Source organism: Bufo gargarizans, chromosome 1 (genome assembly GCF_014858855.1).
Source record: "Bufo gargarizans isolate SCDJY-AF-19 chromosome 1, ASM1485885v1, whole genome shotgun sequence".
NCBI lineage: Eukaryota > Metazoa > Chordata > Amphibia > Anura > Bufonidae > Bufo > Bufo gargarizans.
The window spans coordinates 100933014-100956663 of NC_058080.1; the positions used below are offsets into that span (position 1 = coordinate 100933014).

At 41.9% G+C, this 23650-nt stretch overlaps 1 protein-coding gene across 6 annotated transcripts in view; it reads right to left on the reverse strand.

The window, feature by feature from the left end:
* Nucleotides 1-23650, reverse strand: part of NEK1 (NIMA related kinase 1) — a 134575-nt gene that overhangs the window by 24628 nt on the left and 86297 nt on the right. For 5 of the 6 annotated variants that reach the window (XM_044297066.1, XM_044297088.1, XM_044297080.1 and 2 more), the window contains 6 exons: nt 22341-22484; nt 20548-20733; nt 19345-19542; nt 11138-11249; nt 5572-5663; nt 4921-5126 (listed from right to left, as the gene is read on the reverse strand). In XM_044297066.1, coding sequence (XP_044153001.1) covers nt 4921-5126; nt 5572-5663; nt 11138-11249; nt 19345-19542; nt 20548-20733; nt 22341-22484 — 938 coding nt within the window. Of the gene's footprint in view, nt 1-4920; nt 5127-5571; nt 5666-11137; nt 11250-19344; nt 19543-20547; nt 20734-22340; nt 22485-23650 lie in introns of those variants that run through there. The other variant, XR_006390272.1, reaches the window with a different exon arrangement.

The window sequence follows — 23650 nt, forward strand, 5'->3', positions numbered from 1 at the left end:
ATTTGCTCGCTCTGCTCACTGGACGCTCAGGACAGGACTTGAGAGACATCATCACGCTGGAGCGCAGGTCCTGTCCTTCCAGTTAGCAGTGAGCGTTCACCGCGGCGCGAGCAAATGGAGGAGGTGGGTGCTTTTTTTTTTTTTGCAGGGAAGGGTGGACTAATGGGGGCATTATTCTTCCTGGGGGCACAAATGGGGCATTATTTTTCCTGGGGGCACAAATGGGGGGGAATTATTCTGGCTGGGGGGCATTATTCTTACTGGGGAAGACTTATGGGGCATAGATCTTACTGGGGGGCACTAATGGGGGCATTATTCTTACTGGGGGACACTAATGGGGCATTACTCTTATTGGGGGCACTAATGGTGGCAGAATTAATTCTGGGGGGCGTTAATAGGGGCATTACTATTACTGGGAGAATTATTAATGCTGGGAGGCACTAATGGCGGCATTATTAATTCTGGGGGTGCTAATAGGGGCAATATTAATTCTGGGGGGTGCTAATAGGGGCAATATTAATTCTGGGGGGTGCTAATAGGGGCAATATTAATTCTGGGGGGTGCTAATGGGGGCAATATTAATTCTGGGGGGCACTAATGGGGCCATTATTATTTCTGGGCGGCACTAATTGGGTCATTATTATTATTGAGAGCCACAGTATGACAGTGACTTAACAACCCGTGACAATCCTCCTTCAGACTCTGTCTGTAGTTTTAATCTGCACAGTAAGGGGAGAAAGTGGCTTCCTAGGGAAGACATACGTATACAAACTGAAAGGTTTGTCCTTTCTAAGTCACATCATGCAGTAACTGAAAATGAAGATGTGAATTTTAAGTATAAGATGAGCATCTAAAAATGTAAATTTATTAATCAAGGAGGTTTTAGATCTATATGAAATACAAGTCTGAAAAAAAAAAACTGGAAGTGGTTCTTTAATGCTAAAAAGGTAGAGACAGTGGTGATCTAGAGCTACAAAACACTGCATATTGGCAGTTCATAAAAAATACAGGCAAGCACTAGAATAAAACATCAAACTAGCCACACCGAGCAGCTGATTCTATGAAAACGCTCGGCATGCACAGGATGAGAGTTGAAACATTAATGAACCTACGCAAGGTTCTTGTAGGCCTCAATTATACGAATCCCTAGAGATTCCAATGTTTCAAGGTCACCAGGAATGGACTACCTACAGAAGACGTCAGACTGTGATCCTTTGCATCTACCTCGGGTTTTGAAGATGCAATTCAGAGAATAGTTTGATGTTTTACTCCGCTGTCGTCACTTAGGGAATATGCAGTGTGGCTCTGTGTTTCTGAGTCAGTGACTGCTCAAGGGTTTTAATATGCACTTCGTGATAATCTTCCCAGAGAATCTGTCTCATTTACATCACAGTGATTTCTATTAAACATGCTGGGAAGGCGATTAGTTATCCCTTTGTAGAGCGATCATTGACTTTGATCACAACATGACGCCACCCAATCACTTAGTATGAACTTCAAGTAGCTACGTACACCCATTTAATATAATAGATTGAGGATTAATCACTTCATATAAGGACATAATTGCCTTCTTTCAAAACATTAATTGTAAGTAGTTTATGTGACAGACTCCTAAGGAAGCCGTTATCACCACTCAGCGGCCATTACTACGGCTGACCAGAAGAGTTGAAAGCAACACATATTTCCATATGCCTAGACATGCATGCTGAGAAAATACATGGGAGCCTCACAATCAGAAACAGAGCACACACATAAAAGGGGATTTAGGGGCATCTGTCAGCAGATTTGTACCTATTGTTCATATGCGGGCACATATGATCACGGGACCAACTCCGATGCCTCCAGCTGCCAAGCGCACATGTAACAAGTCAGCCAGTCTCAGATGCAAATCTGCGGACAGATGCCCATTAAAGGGTTGTTTCAAGAGTTGAATACGAAAGGCCTATTCTAAGGATAGATCATTAAAACCTGATTGGGAAGGTTAGGGGGTCCTCACAGAACAGTGGTATACATTTTACAGTGCTTGGGATTGCAGCCCAGACCTGTTCACTTGAATGGGGCTGAGCTGCACTTAGGCCATGTGATTGATGAAAGTGATGTCACAGGAAGCTCGCCAGAGCCCCGCTGCCTCTTCAATCCTAAGGATAGGTCATCAATATCAAACTCCTGGAACCCATTTAGGGGAACATCCATTGAGGAGCCTTGAAAACTGATCTGCTGCAGAATCCACATATGTGCAGATTTTGCTGCTAATTTTTCTGCTGATTTGCCACGGATCTCACTCTATGCGTTGCAAAAGTGGAAATAGTGTATGGCGTGTGCCACATGAATTGTGTTTTACCCAATTATTTTTTATTTTTTTAACTTTCTTAACCTTTTTTAAAATGGTCTAGAAAACAGATGAATGGATAAGAGATTGACAAATTCCTTAAATTGTTGGTGCAAAATCCTGATGTAAAGTACATCTTTGGCTGCATCATGTCTGCATTCACTGTTATTTGCGTTTAAAGGGGCTGTCTAGTCAGCTGACCAATTACACTCTATTTTCAACTTCTGCTGCGACCCCCTCCCCCATGTTCCCATCTGCCGATAAGATCCCCTTTCTGGTTTGCCCCTCCCCCTGAGAGTCACGCCATCTGAATAAACTGCCTGCAGATGCCCTGTATTAGCCTGTTAGCAGGAAGTCTGTCCAAATGACTGGTACACTCTGGGCGGGGCAAGCCAGAGGGGCGATCACATGATCAGCAAACAGGACGCTATGTGACTGTTGGGGAAAGTTATAGCCAAAACTGAAACGTAATTGCCAACTTTCTTGAATAAACAAATATTGGACAAATAAATTGCTTTATTTTTTATTACACTACACAAATCCTTTAAGTACAAATAGCACAATTTTGAAAGCTGTGTGTACGGCCTCATGAAAAATGTAGATTCTCTTGGCGAGAATCCAACTGGTAAGGAGTTTCTAGTGCTCCCTGGCACTAGAAAAATACATTTCTTTCTCCTGGGAGAAAGCTATTTTGACGAGGGGGATTATTAGAACTTGCACGCTGTATAAGAACCAAGCAGTGCCCACCGTATTGATAAGTGTGGTCTGGCTAAAAACAGCAATTTAAGTAGAAACAAAGTAAAAAACATTAATAAAGGAGTCAATGCTCAACACACAAAGTCTGTGTGTTACATGAGTCCATTTTGTTTGCGACACTTCAGGACTATTGAGTCATATCCAGCCTTAAAAAGATACAGATATCTAAAAATCAAACACGTCATCGGTAACCGTGTGTGAAATGTTATACGTGCTTCACAGTTTGTGTTTCCAAGAGGATAAAGACTTATCTGCCTGGGACCTTTGTGGATATGTATGAGTCACCCTGCTAGGTGTACAGTAACGTTTGCACATCATACATAATAGAGCTGTACAAAGGCTAGGCCCTAAGTATTTAAAGGTCGGTTTTGTTAAGAAAATGCCTTGCTGGAATTGAGCAGCACATTTTTTCGGTTCCATTGTTGCCAGACATAGAAACAGTATCCTGCACTTTACAGATCCTCAGTGTTGTGTAAAGCAGTCAATAATATCTAGAAATCAAGCCGTAATAATCCTAAACATGCTAGATCCACGTTCAGGACAAAGTACAAAATATAGTAGAATATTTGGCTGTTAATACTTTATAGAATTGCATAGCCTGTATAGCATGTCTATGCTCTATATATGAAAAAAAAAGGAATTTCAGCTCACCCTCCGTCCTCCTTCGCCGTGCATGGACCCTGGACCAGGAATCAATCAGAACAGTAGAAAAAATCCAACAGTGGGCTCAGGATAAAATCCAATTTCTTTATTTCTTCATTATAAAATCCATAGGCTGACCAGACAGGCAAGGTCTGCGCGTTTAGACTGAACGTCTTAAACATGACCACCATGATTAAGACGTACAGGTCATGATTAAGACGTACAGTTGAAACGCGCAGACCTTGCCTGTCTGGTCAGCCTATGGATTTTATAATGAAGAAATAAAGAAAATGGATTTTATCCTGAGCCCGCTGCTGGATTTTTTCTACTGTTTTCATGTCTACTCTCTGTAACAGCTGCACATTTTGTGGCCGAAATTTCCGTAACTGAAAATCAGTTCTATTCACCTGAAACGCTGCGGAAACATCTGCAACATGTGAAGGCACTCTAATTATTGAATAGCCCCTAATGCACAGCAATAAAGGGTAGTGGAGGGGAGAGAAAGAAAAGCAGAGGAGGGGAAAAAAGTGAGGGCGGAGGGGAGCAGAGAGAGGGAGGAGGTGGCAAAAAAGGGAGAGGGGATAAAGGGAGGAAGAGGAGGGGAGAGAAAGAAAAGCAGAAGAGGGGGAAAAAGGGAGGGCGGAGGGGAGAGATTGAAAGAGCAGAGAGAGGGAGGAGGTGGCAAAAAAAATAAGGGAGAGCGGATAAAGGGAGGAATAGAAGGGGAGAGAAAGCAAGAGAGAGAAGGGGATGAGGTGGCAAATAAAGAAGGGAGGGGGATAAAGGGAGGAACAGGAGGGGAAAGAGAGCAAGAGAGGAAGAGAAAGAGAGAGAAAGTGGCAAAGAAAGAAGTGAGAGGGGATAACAGGAGGGGAGAGAAATTAAAGCAGAGGAGGGGAGAGAAAGCAAAAGAGGAAGAGAGAGGGAGGAGGTGGCAAAGAAAGAAGACAGGGGGGTAAAGGGAAGAGGAGGGATAAAGGGAGGAAGTGGAGGGGAAAGAAAGGGAGAGGGTTAGCAGAAGAAAAAGAATGGTTTGTATGATAATTTTCCAGTAGTCTCAGTATACTACTGGTGAATAACAATCAAAAGTCAGGCAATACATCATATATAAAGTGCTGAAAATGACATTTGTTCTGCAGATGTAAATAGCAAAATCAATGTGGGCAGGAGGAATTCACACTGGCTAAACATACCTTTGGATTATTTGCATCAAACAGACCAGTTGAGAGTCCAATCAACAATGCTGCCTTGCCTTTTGTCTTGTCTGGAGATGCAGAGCGAGAACGCGGTGGCAGGGAGTCATCAAATGAAGACTGTGCAGACAGATTTGGCGTGACAACATTGTGGGGTAAGGGAACTTTATGAAATAGTGCTTTGGGTGCATCTCCTACACAATGTTCTGTAAAGAAATAGAGGCCATGACTACAAAGAAACCGCATTCACCTCCTTTACTTATACCGTTCATTACAATTGCTGACATATCCTTTGGATACACTTTTAATTGGGTCATACTTTGTAAATTAGCATAGAAGGGTTATATACTTACAACCCACGTCGGCTTCCATACTTTTATAGATCACGCATAAGTAAGGGCGGGGACGACGACTAAATGTTGTGGTAGGGCGAGGAGGCTGGAAAGACCAAGGCACTTGAGCATGTGCAGTGTGCCCTTCATTGTTTGCCAGGCACAGCTCCATACTTTTAGTAGCAGCTGTGCAGGTATTGTGATTTACTAGAGCTTTGTCACATTCAAGTGATTGGGACTGCGCTGAAATACCAGACACAGCCATCCATCGTAAAAAAAACAAAAACAAAAAACCCCAACACAAACAAAAGATACCGACCTCTACCTTCTTCATTCCCTGAGCATTCTGTATCAGTATTAGTGTCCTCCCTTTGAGAGTCATGCTCGTGTACAGGATGCTCTTCTTCCTCACTGAAATTTAGATATGAAACTGACTGAAAATATTGATTAACATGTGGAAAAAATGTAATAAAAAAAACATACAAAAAAAAAGTAACAAGTAACAAATAAAAGTGCAAGGAAAATAAAAAGTATTTAACCCTTTAGTTGTATGCTGTCAAATTGCCACATGCTCTCTAGGGAATTTCTACCTATATTTAACGTCATTGTCTGCATGTATTTTCTTTGGCAGTTTTTCTATGTATAGTCATAACACTGATGCATCCTGCAGAAGGCCTGCCACGTCTAAATAAGTAGCTTCACCATAGCACTACCTGGTTTTCATATTTCACTCTATTATACAGTGGTGCTTGAAAGTTTTTGAACCCTTCAGAATTTTATATTTCTGCATAAATTTGACCTAAAAGTACAGATTTTCACACAAGTCCTAAAAGTTGATAAAGGTAACCAAATGTAAGTGGAAAAAGTATGTGAACCTTTAGGATTAGAAGATAATTTGATGGTGAAATTAGAGTCTGGTGATTTAAATCAATGGGAGGACAATCAGGTGTGAGTGGGTGACCTGCTTTATTTAAAGGAGTTATCCCATGACTAATGTAAAAAAAAAAAAAAAAATCAAGTCAGACATCATATAGTACATAATCTCTTTCTCACAAAGCAAGAACCAGCCCTAACGCATGTTAGTGGAGGAGTCTTGTGGCACAAACAAAGGACATTTGAATAAATTTACAAGAAAAGCTAATTTAAATATCTTTCACAGAAACCCAGTGGGGCATCGCCTGGTCTACAATGCTGCGCACACGTACTCCGTGTACCAGGCTCATTGCTGTCCTACAATACTGCACACATGTACTTGGCATAGTAGGGACATCATCTGGCCTACAATACTGCGTACACAACATACTATGGGCTCTCCATAAAGAGAAAGAGTACCACTTAGACAACGCATACGGTACTGAATCCAAACTTTTTGAGAAGTTCGGACCGAATCCTGAACCAATAGAACCAGTTTGCTCATCCTTAGGGTCTATTCACACGTCCGTTGTTTCTTTCCTGATCTGTTCCGTTTTTTGCGGAACAGATCTGTACCCATTCATTTTCAATGGGTCCTGAAAAAAATCGGACAGCACAATGTCTGATTTTTTTTCGGGACCCATTGAAAATGAATGGGTACAGATCTGTTCCGCAAAAAACGGAACAGATCAGGAAAGAAACAACGGACGTGTGAATGGACCCTTATACAAATTCATCTCTAAAGCGTTTGGACTGCACCAATCCACAGACAGATTGTGTACAAATAAAGGAAAATCAAGAACATTATTAGCCTCCCCAGGTGAAGTTGACAAATATCATGCCAAGACCAAGGCATTTAATAATCCACAAGGTCACAAAGGAATGCATGGTAACCTCTAAGCAACTAGAGGTCTTTCCCACATTATCCATACCTCCCAACCGTCCCAGAGGTGACGGGAAAGCCCCACATTTTGGCAGCTGTCCTGCGGCCCCAAGAGGGCTAAGATTTGTCCTACTTTCAAGTGTCCTTTCAACAATTACCAAAACATCTTGTTGCAGCTATGACTGTACAAGAGTAACACCAGATACTCAAAGCAAAGGTTCACATACTTTTGCCACTCACAGACACGTGATACTGGATAATTTTTCTGAATAAATAACCAAGTCTAATATTTCTGACTATTTTTTTTATTTGGTTATCTTAATCTACTTTTAGGACTAGTGTGAGAATCTGATGTAGTTTTAGGTCAATTTTATGCAAAAATGTAGAAATTCTGAAGTGTTCACAAACTTCCAAGCACAGTACCTTCAAAAAGTATTCAAACCCTGGAACTTTTCCACATTTTTTCATGATACACCCACAAACTTTAATGTATTTTTTGGGGATTTTATGTGATAGACTAACACAAAGTAGCAAGTGAAAAGAAAACGATACATGGTTTTAAATTATTTTTTTTATAAAAAATCTGGAAATTGCCATCAGAAGTCACCTAATTAGTGCAATTGTGTGCAATTAATTCTAAGTATAACTACCTCTGTTCTGTAATGGCCTCAGAGGTTTGTTAGTGAACATTAGTGATCAAACAGCATCATGAAAACCGAGGAACACACTAGACAGGTGAGGGATAAAGTTGCGGAGAAGTGTAAAGCAGAGTTAGGTTATAAAAAATATCCCAAATTCTGAACATCTCAAGGAGCACTGTTCAATCCATCATCTGAAAATGGAAGGAGTATGGCACAACTGCAAACCTACCACCACCTAAACTGACAGCCCAGGTAAGGAGAGCACCAATTAGGCTCCATTCACACGTCCGCAAATGGGTCTGCATCCGTTCCGCAATTTTGCGAAATTGGTGCAGACCCATTCATTCTCTATGGGGACGAAATGTATGCGGAGAGCACACTATGTGCTCTCCACATGCGCATTTCCGGAGCACGCCCCCGATCTTCCGGTCCGCAGCTCCGGAAAAAAAATAGAACATGTCCTATTCTTGTCCGCAATTGTGGACAAGAATAGGCATTCCTATGGGGGTGCCGGCCGGGTGTATTGCGGATCCACAATGCATTATGGACGTGTGAATGGACCCTTAGAGAAGCAGCCAAGAGGCTCATGGTCACTCTGGAGGAGCTGCAGAGATCCACAGCTCAGGTGTAAGAATCTGTCTACAGGACAACTATTAGTCATGTACTCCACAAACCTGGCCTTTATGGAAGAGTGGCACAATTTTTGAAAGCAAGATATAAGTAGTCCAGTTTGCAGTTTGTCACAAGCCATGTAGGGGACACAGCAAACATGTGGATGAATGTGCTGTGGTCAGATGAGTCCAAAGTTGAACTTTTTGGCCTAAATGCAAAGCGTTATGTGTGGTTGAAAACTAACACTGCACATAGCCCTGAACACACCATCCCTGCAGTGAAACATGGTGGTAGCAGCATCATGCTGTGGGGATGCTTTTCTTCAGCAGGGACAGGGAAGCTGGCCAGAGTTGATGGGAAGATGGATAGAGCTAAATACAGGGCAATCCTAGAGGAAAACCTGGAAGAGGCTGCAAAAGACTTGAGACTGGGGCAGAAGTTCCCCTTCCTGTAGGACAATGATCTTAAACATACAGCCAGTGCTACAATGGAATGGTTTAGATTGCGGATGCTCAACCTGCGTCCCTCCAGCTGGTGCAAAACTACAACTCCCAGCATGCCCTAATAGCTGTAGGCTGTCCAGGCATGCTATGAATTTTAGTTTTGCAACAGCTGGAAGGCTGCAGGTTGGGCACCCCTGGTTTAGATCAAAGCATATTCACGTGTTAGAATTACGCAGCCAAAGTATAGACCTAAATCCCATGGAGAATCTGTAAGACTTGAAAATTGTTTTCATCCAATCTGACTGAGCTTGTGCTATTTTGCAAAGAAAAATGGGCAAAACTTTCAGCCCCTAGATGTGCAAAGCTAGTAGAGATACAAAGTATTGACTTGGGGGGGGGGGGGGGGGGGGGCTGAATACAAATGCAGGCCACACTTTCCAGAAGTTTTTGAAATCCACGTATCATTTTTGTTTCACTTCACACATACTTGCTACTTTGTGTTGATCTATCACATAAAATAAAAATAAAATACACCTAAGTTCAGGTGGGTATAACGTGAAAAAATTTAAGGGGTATGAATACTTTTTCAAGACACTGTAGATGTACCACAATGTGCTCAGGATGTGTGAGCCAAATGTAATTTTACAAATAAAACCTTATTGCCTCTTACATTCCCTGTAATGAAATTTCAAAAGGCAATATATTAGTAGATCAGAAGGAGCAGAGGAGAAAGTCTGGACACTTTTATAGATACATATTAATTGGTTCCAGGACAACCATTGTATGTTGAAACCATTGTAAGTTGAGTAATCGGTTCCAAAGCCCCAAAATGTCATCCAAGATAAGAGAAAATAAAGAAAGATTTACGAAAAATAAGCAGATAACCAAGACAGATGAAACAACTCCTTATATATAACAGTCAGGAATAGCTGCTAACTAGGAACTAGTACTGCTATTTTACCAGAGAAGGGGACTTGATTGGTTGGATCTGGGTCTGAGGCCTTGTATGCTGAGTCTAGTTTTAACTTACGATGGGTCAGAAAAGACCATTGTATGTTGAAAGTATTATATCCTCAGACCACTGTATCTTGAGGGTACCACTGTACATAGATATATTGGTTAATAACTCTGATGGTAAAATGTCACCAATATATGGGATGCTGATAAAATGACTGGTTTAAATGTGACAACCAATATGGCTGTACTTCCCATTGTCACATCACCTAACTTGTACTGCATTACCCGGATATGGCCATTTCTACATTTTTTTTTTGGTAATCATGATTACATAATTACTGAGATATTTCATCGTTATGGAAACTCTTTAGACATTATCACATCTCCTATAGCCTTTTCTGACATTTTAATCAGGGTAAACACTGCTGGTTTTCTGAGAGATGCTATCCAGTATTCTGTTCTAGAATAGGAATAGCACAGCATATAGCGTACCAGAATTGCTGGATCCGGCATATACCCTACACCGCCAGTGCCAGACGAATCCCAAAACACGGCCTATGCAGCAACACAATACCAGAATTAAAATGGTAATGTGCACCTGGCCTTACCCCAAACTCACAGCAACACATATCCCTAGTTGAAGGGGTATTCCAGTTTTGCAATTTTCAGCATCAGTTGACAGGAAACAACACGTTATCTCTTCGTAAAAGTGATGGTCTGTAATGTCCCCTTTTCCTGTACTCCATCGCAGTCACGTGACATTTTCTACTGTGTTGGTTCCCTATTCCCATAACATCATATCTACATCTGAGGCGTGTAAGGCTCTGTCCTGTCGACACAACATCACCAATGGCCTTGCCTCTTGTTCTCCTCATTCTCCTAGACCCCGCCCTGTAGACGTGATGTCAGCAATGATGCGGTGTCTTAAGGCGGGGATTTTCCATCAGGGCTTCAAGCAGGCTTGGATCTGTGACATTCAAGCTGGGACGGGAAGGATAAGCAGAGACCCGATGGTAAAGACACTCCTCGCGAGTCTTGCGCAGAGATGTAAACACAGGGTGCGGTTACAGATCGCACTTATGCTGAAGGAGTCAAAATGCACTCAGAACTTCATTATCTGACATAATGCATTACCGGAAAGCCCCTTTAAATCTGCAGTCGGATCAGGACACATACAAGTAGTACGGATGTATAATATGTCCAGCACACGGACGTGTCAACCTGGTCTAAATGGTATATTGTTCGAAAAGAAATGTAAAAAACACAAAACAGATTTGCTTTGATCACCGCCAGGTATGTTACACAGAAGACCGATTTGTTAGTATTACATGATACGCATTTATATAAGAAACCGCGTACTGCATCTGCCATGGAATGAATGGCAAATAGCTGGTGATAATCTGTAAAGCTGATTGATGGACTATGCAAATACTAGACCTTTTTTCCAGGGTTTGCTCATTCCAAACACTTGAAGTTTTGACAGGTCGCTCATCACGTCTATTTGCTTTGGTATCTTCCAATATTTCAGTCTCTATGTCCTCAGGCTCTTCTGTAATGAAAGTGCGTGATGAATGAGGGGAATTAATATGCACTAAAACCAAGCACATACAGAGCATTATCCGTAACACCATCAGAGTATTCTTTTTTTTTTTGCTTTAATATATATATATAGTATTGATTTTTATATATATATATATATATATATATATATATAAAAACCGTAACTTATACAATGACGTATCTCACATACTAACGGCTTTGTTAGAATGCCAGCATTACTTTTCTGAACAGAGTTCTAATACAATGTCATTGACACTAAAGCAATATATCTGATGCTGCGGAGACCGAATGTCCATATCTAAGCCCCCTCTCTGGCCTGCAGCAGATTTATGACAGCCTATATTTGGAGGCAAGGGCAAGCAAGTGCTATTTTCCAGCAGAACAGTAAGATTGATCATAAGGCTTTGGCATTTAAATGAAGCATTTTCACAAATGTCTGAGTTGTGACAGGATTTTAGATTTTAAAATTCCTTATAAAAAAATAAAAATGTCCAGTTTGGAAAAACACTTTTTATTCAGAACTAGCTGAACGGTCCTCCTAGTATCGGGATGATGGCTGCATGTCCTTAAAGGGGTTTTCCGGTTATAAGTGCCCTACCTGCTGAAACAGGAGATTCATACTAACCTGCTGCGCTCTGCCTTTATCCTCCAGTCTTCGCACTGTTTACATGCGGTGGTGCATCGGCATGGTCACATGCACCACTCCAGCCAATGGCCAAATCACCGCTGGAGCCAGTCATTGGCTGGAGAGGTCCATGTGACCTTGCACATGCACAGCTGTAAGAAAACGGCACAGGGACAGGAAGATGGAGACAGTGGAGGGCAGACGACCAAAGCAGCGTGGAGCAAGTAAGTTTGAAACTCCGGTTTAGTCGGCAGGTAGTGGTCACTTGCTTAAAATTTTTTATTACCGGAAACCCCTTTAAAGCAAGCCCATCAGATGATTTATGCTGACCTATCTTACAACAGTGTGTGACAGAGAGGGGAATCATTTGAAGCAGAATTTTTGTGTAAAACACAATGTAGGGCCTCTTGCACACTGCTGTAGCCGTTTTTGCGGTCATATACCGGCTGTGTTGCGGAACACTAAGTCCTGCCCTCTTTAGAGCTGCCTATTCTTGTCCGCAAAACTGATAGGACATGTTTTACTCATTCTGCGGGGCAGCGGAACGGACATACTGATGTGGACATCAGTTTGTGCTGTCCGCATCTTTTGAGGCCCATTTGAAATGAATGGGTCCACATCTGATTCGCAAAAAACGAGGATCGGATGCAGACCAAAACCACGTTGTGTGCATGAGGCCTAAATCCTGACAGGACTCCTAGGACAAAGACAAAAAAACTATGCAACAGCACTCTACAAACACAAACAATATACAATAATGCCATTGTTATAAGAAATATTTTGGTGCTAATGCTATGCTCATTTTATAAATTTGAGATTCTTAGCAAATACATTTTGTACAAAATAATTTGTGCCCGTCCGCCGGCGACAAGGCCCCCTCTCTAGAACCTAACACTAAAAATACTACCAATACAGGGAATGCACAAAGCTCAGCTTCTCTACTTCCATCATATATTACTTGAAACAAACCCTCAGAAATGGCTCATCTGTCTGTGCATTGTGTGTTGTAGCAATCCCCTACTATTTTTTTGTTTAATAAGGTGAAATGCCCATATTTTCTATAGATGGAGATGAAAATAAACACATGGGCAAAGATGTGGTTTCTGATTCTGTGATCACAACTTACGGTATATTAATATAAGGTCTATTGTAGACTAACATAAATATTAGGGTAAATTTGAAACAATCACTATACACAGTTCACAACCATAGATTTCCGTGACGCGAATATTCTGCAATAGTTGAACAAAATGTTTTTTCCTCTGTACAACAACAAATATTTTTTGCGCTTTGACTTTGCAGCAGGATACAAATGGCCATTATCCATAAACATAATTTTCTGAAAATGAGTGTAATGTACATGGCTGGTTTAAGAACGCAGTTTATACAAATGGGATATTTCAGACTCCCCTGTTTTATTGTGTATAAAGAAATAATGCAGGAAACTGATATGGAAATGCCGATTCCCTGCTGGCAGATACTGGCACTCATTAGTAAATGCTTGAACTATGTCAGGTTGTGTATTGTGCTAGACCACTCCTGGACAATTTATCAAAAGTGAAACATCTTAAAATCCAAAAATCAAGTCTCTTTTAGCTATAAAGGAAGTTATTCTCCCAATTGATCACTTGTGATAAACTCCCTAAAGCCCAGTTTGTTTAACCCCTTAGTGACCAGCCTGTTTTGGGCCTTATTGAACAAGTGTTTTTCTTCTTTTTTTTCATTGTCGCCTTCCAAGAGCAATAACTTTTTTATTTTTCCATCTATATAGCTCTATGAGGGCTTGTTTTTTTTTTTACAGGACAAATGGTACCCATAACTTTCTGATTAACTTTTATTACCGGTAACTCTTTCTGTGAGGGAGATGAGAAAAAACAGCAATACTGCCAACTGAGTTTTTATGTTATAAATTTTACAGCATACATTTTTGGGTAAAAATAACAATATCTTTATTCTCTGGGTCGGTACGATTACAGCAATAACAAATACATATAGTTTTTTTTTTACATTTTACTACTTTTGTGCAATAAAACTGCTTTTTTTTTTTTTTTGGGAAGAGAAGAGCCATAACTTTTTTTATTTTTCTTTCTATGGAGTGCAGGGCTTGACTTTTTTGTCACCGTAGGTGATAATTTACATGATATTTGTGCGGTGGGGGTCGTTTGCGATACCAAACATGAGGGGGAGATATTATTTTTGCAATTTATTTCATTTAAAGGCGCATTTTCCATCGAAAAAAAACCCATTTATTTTTTACTGAAATTTTTTGTTTTATAAATGTTTTTTTTTACCACTCAATAGCCCCACAAAGGGACTATAACAAGCAATATTTAGATTGCTTTTAAAATACAATGCACTATCCCCATAGTGCACTGCATTTTAATGTCAGTGCTATACCGAGATTGACCAGCAGGCTGCGCAAGAGGGGCGCAGCCTGCTGGAAAACACTCAAGACTGGCTTGGGGTCTATACCAGGCCCCAGCCAGCCCTTACTTACATCAGCACCCCGCGATCACATTTGCCGGGTGCCGATGGGAGACAGAGGGAGTTTGCTCCCTTTGTAACTGCTTACATGCGGCGCGTGCCAAGGGGCTAAACAGCCCAGATCGGCACTCCTGATGGTCAGAGCTGTGAGAGCTGAGCCCCCGCTCTCACGGGTCCCGCGTGCAGCTCTTAGATAGGGCCACCTCAAAAAGGCAGCGGCCTCGCTTACTGACTGCTTTAAAAAAGCGTATTAGTGGTCACTAAGGGGGTTAACCTATGGGGCAGGTGTACCCCTGGGGGTAAATGCTTTGTCTCCATGAGGCACCTTCACCGTCCTAATACTTATTATTAATATTTTGACCAGCCAATCTTTTTTTTTCTTGCTTTGGATTCACAACAATAGCTTTTAGGTTACGTTCACATGTTCAGGATTTGCAAAGCCAACATGGGTTTTTCAAACAAATAATGCAGATAAGGAGTCCAGATGACTATTTTTTTTCCTACTGTCCCCTGATCCCCTGCTGTCAGTGCTCAGAGCTGTGCTGAAATACACTGTCAGGACTGCTGTGCATGCGCACAAGGAGTCCTCTCCAATATGTTAGAACAGCCCAGTAGTCCGGATTGTGTGTTTCAGTGCAGCTTTGAGGGCTGACAGTGGGGGAACCGGGGCAGTGATCTGGACTCCTTATCTGCAGGACTAAGCATGCATTACTATAGATAACAGTCCAAAATCGGAGTGACAGATTCCCTTTCAAGTAGTCAATTTTATTATGTCCTTATTTCTATTATTTTTTCACTGTGATAACAGTTTTCTAATTGCTACCAAATACGCTTGACAATCCATCTTTTGAATGGATAGATATTTCATTACATATTCTAATTAAGCCAAAAAAGACTGATAAACGTCTATTAGTATTTCTCTCGCCCTCCCTGGCAACAAAGCCTTTCACTACAAGTTTACAAAAACACCTCTCCCCAGAGCAGCAATGGTGCTATGAAAGGAACGCATGCATTGTCCCAGTGGAAGATCACTATCAGCGTCTCTGTGCCATGCCTTCAGATGCCAGCCTATGTTTAAAGTGGCTAATCAATCTAGCTACCCAGTCCCTATAATTAAAATCAGCTTGGGGTATTCAAAGCCTTGAATTAAGCTTGGGCCAAACGTAACAAAAAGCCATTACACAAAAGTTACCCCCCAACACCAGAGTGTTTGATCTAAAAAAGACGGCAATTTGAGTAGTGTTTTTAAAGGTCATTGTCTCTGCTGCCCTGAACCAAGGTGATTACGTCATCGCTGGAACACATCTCATGAGGACGCTCAGCAGGCCCACTTGAGGAGCATCTGGAGAAAATTGGACCTTATCACTTAGAAAAGCACATTGATTCTTCTCTCCTTTGTACAAATGGATAAACAACCCTAACAAGCGACGTTAACCAGGCCTGGCTCATTACTGTCTTAAAAGGAAATTTTCTGATATGAACAGATAAAGATGAAATGGGATGAGAGTTGTAAATCCCTGACGAGAATTAATTTAAGGGTCAAAAAGACACACCAGCACTGGAGCCCATTACCTTGCATTCACTTATCAGCGTAATACTTCCACATGTCCCCCTAAAGCGCTCAGGATAACAGCCGTCAAATCATTGGAAAGAAGGCTGTTATAAACATGCCTGGCACAATACCATAGATCATGGGTAAAAGAGGATTTTTCTTAGCTGAGGACTATTGAATATGACAGAAGCAAATCATACAGTGTGAAGGATTGTGCAAAGAGGCCATTCCATTATGCTTCCTAATGTGGTAGCAATTAACCTGCAGATGGCTGGCTTTGGGATGAATATGAGAAATGACGTCTCTCTAGTCTGGTAATAATAGCTAGTGTTTTCATTCATCTGCAATCCGATTATAAATTTATTTTGTGATGTATTAATCTGTGCAAGTCCTGTAGTGAGAGAGTACAGATCAATGAAGCTAGAAAAACTAATGTGTGTGCCTTCTCCAGGCTGATGACTGGGCCCTCCTGCATGCAGGGCACTGTTCCCAATAAGGGCCCTATAAGATTACACTGGGGATCAGCAACCCCGGCACTCCAGCTGTGGTGAAAATACGACTATCAAGCATGCACACTTGCTAGGCTGCTCTCAGAACTCCCATAGAAGCGAATGGAACATGCTGGGAGTTATACTTCCACAACGTAGCTGGAGTGCTGGAGGATGCTGACACCTGGACTACAAGATAATGGTGCAAGACGAGTGCAGATCAACGCTTGTTTGCATTAGGCCCCATGCACACGGCCGTGTTTCACGGCCGTGTGCGGGCCGTGGAACCGCGGCCTGGATCCCTCCTGAGAGCAGGAGCGCACGGCGTCACTGGTTGCTATGACGCCGTGCGCTCCCTGCTGCCGGCACAGTACAGTAATACACTGGTATAGATCATACCAGTGTATTACTGTATAGCGGCGGCAGCAGGGAGCGCACGGCGTCATAGCAACCAGTGACGCCGTGCGCTCCTGCTCTCAGGAGGGATCCAGGCCGTGGTTCCACGGCCCGCACACGGCCGTGTGCATGGGGCCTTAGCCTATCACACAGGCAGATTCAAAGTAAATTCAGTTCTAATGGTTATCAGAAGCACATCCCAGATTACACAGCATTTCCTGATTTATCAGTGGCACAATTAAAGGGATCAATTATCAGAATAGACTGAGATTGAGCCTCAATACAAGTCTATGGGAATGACTAAGCAGTTTTTCCAGACATAAACAAGTCTTCAGATGTAAATAATGGAGCTAAACTAGAAAATCAGAAGGCCAGTCTGTCTGCTTTTTTTCCCCTCCAAAACTTTGCCGTCTCTTATAATAACTGTGGAAGATTTCTAACTTCTCAGTACATCGAAAGTCCCAAAGTCTCTCAGTATTAGCTGACTGACTCTTTCTGCAGTGCAGTGTAGATAGATATAGTGCAATAACAGTGCAAATAAATAGGATATATTACAATATTATTATTCCCAATAATTGACCAGAAAATCGTCCATCCGGGGTATTTACTGCTTCTCTGTATGCTTCTTTCTGCATCAGTACAGGATGTAGCAGAAAGTGACTCTTCTCTACTGCCACATTAGATAAAAGTTGGCAAATCCCACCACGTAGCCAACAATTTAATGTGTATAGTGCCTCCCAACCTGCCATCAGGGATTGAGGGATTGAGTGTGCTGAACAACATCAACATGCCAAATCCTGACTGGTATAAGAAGGGGGGCAGTGGTTTACTCCCCTTTCTCCACTAAAATATATACCTTATTGGCAGCTTAGTGGAGTTGTGAGAAATAGCTACTGACTGTTATCTCGTGTATAACCAGCAGAAATCTGGCCACACACAACAGTAAAATCCCTGTGCTGCCAATACTGCCAAAACTTTTCAGTTTGGGACCTACTTTTTGTGAAGTCTAAGTTGAGGTGATCTACCATGGGACTGCAGCAATTATTATTATTTTTTTTTTAAATGCTCCTTTTTAGATGCCCCAGGGTCCCCATGACAGTAACAACCATGTTTTCGTCATACAAGAATTCCCCCCTGTGCTACTCCATGCTAGAGTCCATATTAGTTCCCAGGGAGCGTGCAAGATCCATGCCATCTAATGGCAACGGCCAGTCCTTAGGAGTCCCTAGGTGACTCACCACGGGCTAGGAAATGTAGCATACCGTCTCTATATTTGTGTAGAAATGAGCAAGATAACAGCATAGTAACCAAACATCGAGATCTACTGGGTCCATCTGTGATGTGGACTGCTATCTACTATTTGGCAATCTGAAGGGCAGCAACTAAACTGGATTTTACCGTGCCTAAGGCTCCAATCACACGTCCTCAATTCTGTTCCACAATTTGCAGAACGGAATTCATTTCTATGGGGCCACATGATGTGCTGTCCGAATGCGGATCCGCACTACCGTTCAAGAATAAAATAGAACATGTCCTATACTTGTCCGCCATCGCGGACAAGATTAGGCATTTTCTATTACGTGCCGGCGATGTGCGGTCTGCAAAATGCGGAATGCACATTGCCGGTGTCCGTGTTTTGCGGATCCACAAAACACATACGGATGTGTGAATGGCCCCTAATCCAGTGATATCATGCAGTGCCTTATTCCTCTTACCTGATGCCAGTGAACATGCATGGTAGGCAGATCTGATAATTATAGGGGAATGGAGTATGGGAGACATACCTATCTACACAGCTATTTTATGTGTACAGCCAGCAGAAAAGGGGCATCTGTTTGACACAGTGGGGTACATGAAGATAGCTAGTTTCCACATCTGCACCTACGGTATTCACTTTTGGGAAAAGATTTACACTTCTTTTCCTTGCTGAGAAAGGGAAAAAACGTAAATTGAACCCTACATACATAAGTGTGCTTATTTCTTTTTATGGCCCTGGGTAATAATTGCCCTCAACTTATGGCTGGTGTGGATTCCAGAAAACTGGCATAAATAATGATAAATCTGCATGAAGTGGATGACCCAGCCCATGCCATGCTAAAATACAACATTCTACCCAGATACAGAGACATGACGCCATTTTATCATTTCAGTGATGAGAACATTCAGTATTATACAGCCAGTGTGTTCCCAATAATAATTAAGGTTTTCACCATTTTTAACTAATAATTGGTATACTATCGAATTGACCCAATACTCATCGAGTGCCGCAACATGGCTTAACCAACAGCACAAAACCAGGATGTACTATTAAAATCAATCAATAAGCCTCTGCTTTCAAGCTGATCTACGTCAGATTAGTTTTCAGGAAGATAATGCGGAATCCTGAAGAACTAATTGGCTTCATAACTAAAATTAAAAAAAATAGCTTAGATAAAGGAAATGAGAAAATATACAAACAAGTGTTTCTTATTGGCCAGCATTTACAAGGGCTATGACGGAAGACAAGACGAGTCACCAGTATGCACCAAGTGCCTCTTACCGCAGGACTGATCTTCACCCGGGCAAGAATCAAAAACCGTATCCAGCTGTCCCTGCTTGGGGGAAAGAATCTCTTCTGGTTTAGGAGCATTCACTCCCTCCAGCAAGTCCATGTCAGTAGGAAACTCCTTAACCGTCTCATCATCCTGAAAGTGATTTTGTGCTGGATGCTCTTCATCACTGCGGACCTGAGGCTCACCTATACAGAATGCACTATTATTTCATATGTGGTGAAACGATCATTTCAAATACTATTAAACATATAGCAAGGAGATCCTAGACACAGGAGGCAATACATTTTTATGATAAAAGCATAGCACTAGGGATGAGCGCATTTCATATTTTGAAGTTCATGTGTGGGTTCGTTTTGTGGCATTTACTGAATTGCGTTATGGATTCCGTTACCACGGACCATAACGCAATTCTATAACGGAATGGATAATAGAATGCCTTTAGAGGCGCTCCGTTATTCACTACATCATCATAGAAGTTTATGGCCTGCATAACGGATCCGTCCGGTTTACGTTATGCAGGAGAGGACTCGAGCATAATGGAATGGGACGGATCCATTATGCAAGCCATAGACTTCTATTATGACGGAATGAATAACGGATTGCCTCTAAATAAAAATTCTATTATCCATTCCGTCATGGAATCGCGTTATGGTCCATGGTAATGCAATCCATAAGGCAATTCAGTAAATACCACAAAACGAATGAACTTCAAAATATGAAATTCGCTCATCCCTACATAGCACCATTGAATTCTAGGTAGCAAAATACTGTATACGGCAAGTATGGATCTAACAACTATGCAGTGAAGGAGCTCAAAACACAAGTACATGAAATTAAGGAAGATATAATAAAATTAGAATTGATTTTGTTTAGCCATTTTTACACTTACGTTGTAAAGCTCAGTTTTTTTTTGGCTTCTATTGGGAGGTGGACTTTGGGAGAATGCCTCGACGTACACCTCTGACATGTAGCACTGTATAGCCATACAGCAGCACACAACACGCATTGGCTTTCTTTATAACAAAACATATAACTCATGGTAGAACGCTATATAGATCCAACCTGTGGCTTCCAGCCGTTGCAAAAAAAAACTACAACTCCCATTATTCCATGACAGCTGGCTACTATCAGGGTATGGCTGGAGTTGTGGCTTTGGGAGAACACCGATCTAGATAATAGTGGCGGCTTACCAACTGGAGCATCCTGAGCCTTGTAAGAATCAGATGCAATGGTAACATTCACTGAAGACGTGGGCTCCTGAGCCATAGGGACATGCTGTGCATCAGGTGAGATTAAGGAATCCATATCCATACAGGGACCTTTCCATTCTGATTCCTCAAGTGACTGAGCGGTAGTAGTGTCTTCTTCAACTGGACCTGTTTAACAGTGTAGAGAACATGTAATATTAGTAGCTACCACAAAAGAGTCAATTCTCCTTCATCTGGGTCACAGTGGTTCTAGGTCCGCTGGAAATCTCAAACCACTACTGTATGTGGCACCCTGGCTCCATTAGGATTATGCCACCTATGAAATGGATCATGGTAATTGAGCTCAGGGTATAAATTGTTCAGACATTCACTCGCCGTAGGGTAGATTACATGATGCCACTTGCACCGATTTTAAACATCTTGAAGATTTTAAACCAGTCAAACTGAATTTTACTAACGTAAAAACAACCAGCTCTATTAAGGGTGCATTCACACTGCTGTGTACAGATGTAGCAGAGCTAGAAGGAATGATTAACTATCAGCAATGGCCGTCAGAACAATGTATAAGCATTGTGCACATTCCTTAATTCCATCTCCAGGAAATGCACATTTATTCCTTTTGAAAACGGCTCCCAAGTGCTCAGCTGGGCCGTCTTTACTCCTGAAAGTGCCCATGCCCACCAGCCTTCCCCGATTTCTGCTCCCCCCCCTAACCTCCCAAAGGCTTCCTCCCTTCCCCTCATGTCACTGCGATGCAGATCCAAATCTTGCGCAGGAGCCATAAGCTGTGCTTCCGGCGCTTGCGCATTACATTCTCTTCTGTGGAGGATCGCTTTTCAGGAACTGTAGAACAGAAGGGAATGTGACAGGCTCCCTTTGAAGGGGTTGTGCAGCCTGTTTATATTGATGACCTATCCTCAGCACCCAGCCGATCAGCTGTTTAAAGAGGAGGCGGCGCTACGTGTGAGCGCAATTTCCTCTTCATTACACTGCCAGTCGTCTCCTGTGAAGTGGTGGTGTGGTCTAATTACAAGTACTCACTCCAGTCACTTGAACTTAGTACTGAGTACTTGTAATTACACTAGTCTAAAGTAGTCTAATTAAAAAGTTATGACTGCTAGAACACAAAGGGGGAAAATATTATTGGTCCATAAGACTAAAATTAATTATGTCTCTAAGGGGTTAAAATGCAATAGTGTCCCTGAGTTGTGCGCCAACAAGTTTTACTGCAGACACACATTCAAAAGCTACAATAAAAAAGGGACATTTTTGGGAGGGTTTTTCCAATTTTAAAGTGACTGTTAGGGTGGGTTCCCACTAGCGTTAGGTATTCTGTTATGGCTTTTAGTTATAACATGGTATAACGGAAAATAACGGAATCCATAAGATGGAAGGACGGATCCGTTCTTCTGCCCATAGACTTGTATTAAGACGGAATGCAAAACAGAAGCCTTTAAAAGGCATTCCGTTTGCTCTCCGTCGTAATAGAAGTCTATGGGAATCAAAACGGATCCATCTGGGTCCCGTTATGCAAGACGGAAAACAAAGTCCGGTCGACCCAGACGGATCCGTTATGCTTTCCCATAGACTTCTATTAGGATGGAAAACAAACTGAATGCCTTTTAAAGGCTTCCGTTTTACATTCTGTCTGGGCATGCCGTTATTTAACATGGTTATAACGGAAAGCCATAACGGAATCCCTAACGCTGATGTGAACCCGCCCTTCGTTGGTTAAGGCCGTCTAGATCATTGCTTGGTGTTCACACAAATCTCACCGCTGGTGACTCGCAGCAGTTCTGTTTGGAGCTGGAGTTGTGCTTCACCAAGGATCTTCACAACGGAGTCCGCTGGACTCTTCCTCCATTCAGGCCTTTGTCTTTCCTCCAAAGCCAGCTTTATTACACCTCCAACAGTCTTATCTAGGTCAAACAGCAAAGAGTGAATTAATGTATTCATATAAAGCCTTCTTTTCTGTCAATTCAGAGAAGGGTAAGGCTCTATTCACATCTCATTTTTGGCCACTTCATAGCCATCTGTCAGGAATATTGTGTACAGTATAGGCATACGTTGGCCATTGATTCCCATTATACACAATAAGTTAGACTATGGTTTCCTATCCTATACAGATCAAAATTAATGCCGGCACATACCTATGCTGGGTGCATGGGATCCTATGGACATGTCAGAGGTATATATCAGATACTATTCTCAATGTATACCTTTTATATTGCCCCAAACAAGATGTGAACAAAGCCTCTGAGAGCTACTTGATGCACACGGTGCTATATCCTCACAACGGCAGTTATGGGACCTTCTTGATTTTCTCCCTTGACAATAGAAATGTCTTTCAGTGGAATCTTGTATGGTCAGAGTGCAAGGTGCAATGAGACATATGGCTCTAATCTCACCAGAAGTAATGGGAGACAGGGACACAATAATTGCATATTTTGTAATTCTATAGTGTGACACGGTATAAGCACTTGCCCCTAAACGCGTTTCCATAGTTTAGTAATATCAATCTCGGTGACCTCTAAGTAGCTTTTTATGGCTCCAAACTATGGAACCAGACATGGCGAGGAAGGAACAATGGATCGGTGCACATTTCTGGCTCAGAACTTCAGCTAGGGCTTCATTTATGAGCTTCATGAGCTGAACCACCTTGTAGATCTGCTCTCTCAGCAGGAGTTTTCATTCATTTTGGCTGTAGGGACGCTTTAACTTTACAAATCTGCTGCTAATGTGAAACTGGATATTAAGGAAAAGGTGTATAATAGCGCTTTTGCATCATACATCTGTACCAAGGTGTTTTCTACTCAAGATTTTTTTTTATTATTATTATTTTTTTTTTTATATGAGCCCATGTGGTTCTGTTAATCGATTTTCAGCAATGCGGAAACCCCACATGGCAAGGTCACAGAACATTTTTACTATTAGTGAGGATTAGGCTCCTTCCCATACTGTATATAAAATCTGGTAGTGACAATAGGTAGCATAATACACTTTAATGGAACACATTATTCTCTTTACAAGCCTCAAACCCCCCATGCTTTTCCTGCACAGGTGCACTTCAGAAATACAGTACAGA